Source organism: Myotis davidii, unplaced genomic scaffold (assembly GCF_000327345.1).
Source record: "Myotis davidii unplaced genomic scaffold, ASM32734v1 scaffold26, whole genome shotgun sequence".
NCBI lineage: Eukaryota > Metazoa > Chordata > Mammalia > Chiroptera > Vespertilionidae > Myotis > Myotis davidii.
The window spans coordinates 1,728,356-1,734,840 of NW_006299245.1; the positions used below are offsets into that span (position 1 = coordinate 1,728,356).

At 38.3% G+C, this 6,485-nt stretch overlaps 1 protein-coding gene across 1 annotated transcript in view; it reads left to right on the plus strand.

Annotated features, from left to right (window-relative positions):
- OTOGL (otogelin-like) overlaps positions 1 to 6,485 on the plus strand; it is a 170,800-nt gene that overhangs the window by 110,315 nt on the left and 54,000 nt on the right. The window contains exons 30-31 of the mRNA XM_015571106.1: positions 1,517 to 1,795; positions 3,873 to 3,990. Of these exons, the coding sequence (XP_015426592.1) occupies positions 1,517 to 1,795; positions 3,873 to 3,990 (397 nt within the window). The remainder of the gene's footprint in view (positions 1 to 1,516; positions 1,796 to 3,872; positions 3,991 to 6,485) is intronic.

The window sequence follows — 6,485 nt, forward strand, 5'->3', positions numbered from 1 at the left end:
AATTACAATTGTTAGAGTTTTTTGTGTCCTAAATAAAGCACAGCTTAAATTTTTATAGTATCAATCACTGAACTTAATTTGAAATTTTTTAAAAACAGTCCACTCATAACTAACATCTGAAATATTTTAATGTTAAAGGAAAAGAAAAAAAAAGTGATTTGATATCAAAGTTGTTAAATAGTAAGAGCATAAATCAGAGCAGAGAGAGTCATTGGGACCATGTGTTATCCTCACGTGCCCTTGTGTGTCTCGGCGCTGGCCCCCCCACTTACTGATCTACACTGGGTGTGTCTGCTGGAACCTGTCTGGTAGTTATTGTCCTCTTCTGATCTGTGAGGCCCAGGCTACATTGTTACTACCAGACATGCATCATGTATTTATAAGCTTAGGAAATGTTTATTGAATGAATAAATCCAACTTAAATTTCACCTATTCTGAGAAATCTCCTGATTATCCAATTAGTATAAATTGCCTTTTTCTTGTAAAAAGAGCTCCTTAGTTTTTTTTTTAAATCTTTGAAAACACCTAAGTTCTAATGTATATATTTTTCTCTTAAAAAGATTTCTTTTATTATTATTTGCATCTTTCAGGCTCAATAAAGGGATTGAAAGTTTTAGGACACAACAAAAGTCTTTGGAAAGATATATTGACTTTTAGAGAGAGTTTTGAATTGTGCAATTTACAATAACATGTTTTTAATAGAAAAATCCTAATGGTTTAAATTAAGACCTCTTATCAAATATATAATTGGCAAATATCTTCTCCCATTCAATAAGTTGCCTAAAAATATTAAGGTCTAAAAATTAAACCTAAAATCTTAATTTAAAAGCATGTTTATATTATGGGTTTTGCAAATATAAGGGGAACTTTTAAAGTCTATATAAAAAAAGGATTATACTTCTCAAATGCCTTGTAGTTGTTCATTAGCAATTTAATCATCTACTGGGAATAGACCATAATGTTGATCTAATTTTTTCTTAATGCAGTCATATAACTTGAAAGAACATTTGCTCATTAAGAACCCAGTGATACTGAGACACAATGACATGCCTAAATCGATCTGTTTCTCTATTCTCTTATTCTTTTTTATTAGTCAATGAAGCCATTTGTAGATTTCATGCATTTGAAAATGTTAAAGTTTACAAGTACAAATATGTGTCCAATTAATCATTTAATTACTTGTATGATATTTAACATTCTGGGGTCCAAAATTGATATATCTCCCCCCCCCCAGATAGGATAATTTATCCAGATAGGATAAATTATTTAAAAAGTAGAACTCATCAAATACTCATAAAAGTTGTCACTGTTATTTAGTGCATTAAAATACTATTTTTTTCTTAAGATACCTTAGAACTCATTTCTGAAATATTTAAAAATGGCATTAATAATGCAGGGCAATTTTGCAGTTTTGTTTTCGTCAATTTTATTAGTACATTTTGTAATGCCAGTGTTGATCATCTGCTTTCTCCAGAGAACCCAGGGCTTGTCACACACACTGCTCTATGTCTTTCAGCACCAGCACTTGTGTCCTTGGAATCTGCTGAAAGGCCAAACTACTTCCTCTATGTCCACAACGATAACACTCTTAGTTTGAAGCTGTGGCAGGAGAATTCGGCGTTTCAGCGGAGAGCCACATTTTTCCACCACCAGGGCCTGTGGATTCCTGGTTACAGTGCATTTGAGTTATACAGCAAGAAAGGTTTTTTCATCACACTCACGGATTTTACGGTCAAAGCATCGAAATACGATGATTCGGAAGAATTTAAACATGCGAGTAGCTTCAGCATAGAAGGTGTGTTACCTGAGGTCTTCAAAGGGAGAATAAATAGATAATTTACATAATGCCAGGTTTTAATTTTGAATCATTCTTAATGAAGTATAAGTATACGGAAATAATAATACCTACTTCATAGGGTTATTGTATAGTATCAGTTAATTGGTAAATTGCCTACAACAGCCTTGAATAATTGTTATTTTTAGTTATTGACCCAATTATTGCTTTCAGTGCTGTCTGGGCTTTGGAAATAGAGCTCACCCGTGTCTCACAGATGTCTAGTGTTTGTATCTACTTTTTGTTTCTTAGAAGACAACTTCTCAATAACCTGATTCTTAACGATAAAGACAACATGTTTATCTCTGTCCTTTGAGTACTGGGGTGTCTGGTTCCACTGACCTCTGGAAGACTTCCCTGGTTCCGCGGGAACCTGATCTTATTTCTAGAGATCCTTAGAGAGCCATAGCTATTGCGTTTTCTGAGTTTCAGAGAGCAATCCTCACCGCCTCATTCAATGTTTAAATCTCATGCTTTATTTTCAAAACCTAGGCGCTTACTATCTGTCTTGGTTCTCCCACACACGCCCTTTCAGTGTAACGTACCCTTGTCAGCATGAGCAAAGTAGTCATTGGCCTTTTCTGTTGTGGATAAATTTCTGTATACCTGGATAGTCTTTGAATTTTAGATAATTCAAATTGAGCTTCAAGAAAGGTTTCTGTATTCATGAGAAAAAGAACCATAGACATGCCTATGCAACATTCAATAGGGAAGATGTGATATATTTTACATGAATTTACTTAAAAGTCAAAATTTTACAAACCTATATCCCCTCCAATCTAGAAATATGCTTCCTTAGAACTAGACCCTGCAGTTCCACCTCATCTGTGGACAACTATAGCCAATGGCGTCATCAAAATCTCAGAAATGGATCTTTGTGGGCTTCCTAAACCTAAGAATCACTAGGGGTCTACTCTCATCTTGGAACCAATCCTCTCCCAGACCCACAATCCCAGTAATGCAGGTCTAGCAGTCATGCTAAACTTTATATGCATAGATGCCTTCCAAAATGTATTATTTCCCTTCCCATTCCATGGAATTGAGTTCTGTATCCAGAGTCCAAGAAACATAATCTGTTACCTGAGCTCTCTCTCTTATGGAGCTCTGCAGAGATAATATTGGACTGCTGCAGAAGGAAAGGTCTATGAAAGGAGAGTATTAGCAGAATTCACAGAAGAAAAATATTTAATCAAGGGAGGTTTGATAACTGTAAGCATGTATTATTATTATTTTTATTTTTTTGTCAGAAAATACTTACCATGTACAAGGTACTGTGCTAAGTTCCGGGAGCAGAACGCACATGGAGTGTTCTCCCTAGGTTTGATGCCAGGTGACTGGTTTTTGGTCCTGCCGTTTTCTAACGGTTTGAACTTGGCAAGTTACTTGGCTCCTCTGTGCCCCAACTTCTCATTAATACAATGGAAATAATACCTATTCAACACGGTTGTTATAAAGATAAAATATAACGATAGAAAAATTACTTGGTAAAAAATAAGATTCTGAACAAGTGTTTAATACTATTATGAAATGTAAATCAATGGGAATCCACTAAACATAAAGGAAGAATATTAAAAACTTTCCTAGGCCTCTTCCAACATTGCTTTTTAAAATATTTGGAAGACAGACTAACATTTAGATATTCAGCCTGAGTATGAGAAGCTTTAACCAAAGCAATGCTTTACCCTAGCCCTGCCTTTTCCACAGCGTTAGTGGTCAAAGAGGGAGAGGGGGGTCAATTCCTGGAAGAATTACTATCACAAATCATTATTTTTCAGGATGCACCTAAAAATATACATAATCTAGCCCTAACCGGTTTGGCTCAGTGGCTAGAGCGTCGGCCTGCGGACTGAAGGGTCCCAGGTTGGATTCCGGTCAAGGGCATGTACCTTGGTTGCGGGCACATCCCCAGTGGGGAGCATGCAGGAGGCAGCTGATTGATGTTTCTAACTCTCTATCCCTCTCCCTTCTTCTCTGTAAAAGATCAATAAAATATATTAACAAAAATATACATAATCTAAGCTTTATTTTTTTCCACTAGAAATCCAGGCAGTAGTGCCTTACAGGAGGATGTGTGAATGGAGATACGAACCTTGTGCCACTCCCTGTTTTAGAACATGTAGTGATCCTGAAGCACTGGCATGTAAATTTCTTCCACCGTAAGTCACATTTAAACATTCAATAAACTTGTTTTATGTTATACAAGTGATAGTAATTAAGGGTTGGCTGCGTGCCAGGAATTCTAGCTGCTACCGAAACAGCAGTGAACAAAATAGATGAAGTGTCTATCCTTATGTAGCTTCAATTTTGTTGGGGTAAGGCAGAGATTAAACAAATAAAATGTAAATATCTCATGCAATATATTATTAGGTGGCAATATGTGTTATGGAGAAAAATGAAGGTGAGGGAGACTGGGAGCATAAGGCATGTGTGTATTTAACACATGTGGTCAGGGAAGAACAGACAGGGTGGCATCTGCTCGGAGATCTGACGCAAGAGGGGCCTGGCCCTGTGGATACCTGGGGAAAGATCCTTTCCAAATGAGAGCAGTACAAAGGTCCTGCACTGGGAATGTTTGAGGGTTAATAAGGGGCCAGGCTCGTTGGAGCAAAGCGAATGAGAGTGAGAGAGGAAGGAAATGAGAGATTAGACTCATAATGGTGCACAAGTAATTTAGGACCTTATAGCCTGTTGTGAGGACGTTGTCTTTTTTACTGAGTAATGTCCTGCTGTATTTTGGGCAGAGGAGTGACATGATCTGACTTATTTATTTTATTTTTTCTTTTATTATTATTTTTAATAAATATATTGTTATTGATTTCAGAAAGGAAGGGAGAGGGAGCGAGAGATAGAAACCTCAATGATGAGAGAGAATCATTGATCAGCTGCCTCCTGCACATTTCTTCTTACTGGCGATTGCGTTTGAAACCCAGGCATGTGCCCTTGACCAGAATCGAACCTGGGACCCTTCAGTCCACAGGCCAATGCTCTATCCACTGAGCAAAACTGGCTAGGGCTTATTTTATTTTCCATCACCATTTATCCCTTCTATGCCCCCTTCCACCTCCACCTTCTCCCCTGTCCCCTGTAATCACTACACTCCTGCCCATTTCCATGACTCACAGAAAGTTTACTTAGGCTATTGTAGTGAGAATAGGCTACTGGGCAAAGGGAAAGGCAAGAGCAGAACTGATCAGTAATATAAACAAGACATGAAAGGAAGTTGATTGGTAGTCCTGGAAGTTCTGAGAAGTGGACAGATTCTGAATATATTTTGAATTTAGAGTTACAGAGTTTGCTGATGGATTTGATGTCAATTATGAGAGAAAGAGGAGTTAAGGACTGAAGTTTTGGTCTCAGCAATTTTTAGGTGGAAAAACATGAAACTCATTTTTGTAATTATAACTGGTCAAATATCAGCAAATTTAATGATTCAATTTAATGGAAGGGCTGAATGCCATTTACTGAAGTAAGGCAATGTGAGGAAGAGCAGCGTGAGAGAAAAGTCAGGAATTTGGTTCTGAGGATTTAATTTAATTAGAAAAATATTTTTATTGATTTCAGAGAGGAAGGGAGAGAGAGATAGAAACTTCAATGATGAGAGAGAATGACAGATCAGCCGCCTCCTGCATACAACCTGGGCAGATGACCTGACCTGGAAATGAACCATGACCTCCTGGTTCATAGGTCAATGCTCAACCGCTGAGCCACGCCGGCTGGGCTGGTTCGGGGGATTTAAAAATTGAGACTGAAAATTGTTCATTGGATTGGGCAACCTGGAGAATAGGAAGAGGCAAAATGGAGACAGAGTGCCAATGGTTTTTGTGTTTGTTTTTAAGATTTTTGCTATAAGGAGAACAGAGAGATGGAGCAATGGTGGGAGGGAATGTTTCTGAAAGAATCAGTTTACATTAGACATTAATGGGCTTTTATTCTGTGACAAACATTGGCACTAGGAGAGTTCCTGCACGTAATGCCTGAGACAGAGCCGCTCTCTAAACGAGCTCAGTCTTTTGGAAGGAGCAAATCATGAAAGGGGCTAGGAGAATTACAACAACTGGCGCATTAGAGTGCTGACAGCATAACGCACTGTGCTAAGTGCTGTAAACGGGTGATCTCATCATTCCCATTTCAGAGGGGGAAACCAACTGAGACAAGAAGCTAAACAATGTGCCCAGTCTGGGTTACATTTTGTAGGCAGTGGTTTCAACCACGACACCCTGTTGGGTATCTAGGGTTAGGTGGGGCAGAGAGAAGAAAATGATATATTTTTTTTGCTTATTTTCTTAAAGCAACAACAACAACAACAACAAAAAACACCCACCAAAATAAAATCACGCCAAGCAAATTTTTCTGAAAAGGAGATGTCTTCAATCACTGGGACCCTTCACATTAACAGACCTATTTCCTTGTAGCTATTAGGGCTTTGAGAAAAACAGGGGTCTCATAGTGAGGAGTGCACTTGGAGAAGGAAAGAAAGAAGGGAGGAAAGGAGGAAGGGAGGAAGGGAGGAAGGGAGGAACCATAGAAGAAAGACATGCAGGGAACACAGGGCAGGGCCGGCCCTGGCACTAGGGAGGAAATGGAGCTATATTTTGAAGTGGCATTTGGCTAGTGTCTTACTTCTTATGCCACATCAGTCATCTCTGAGGTA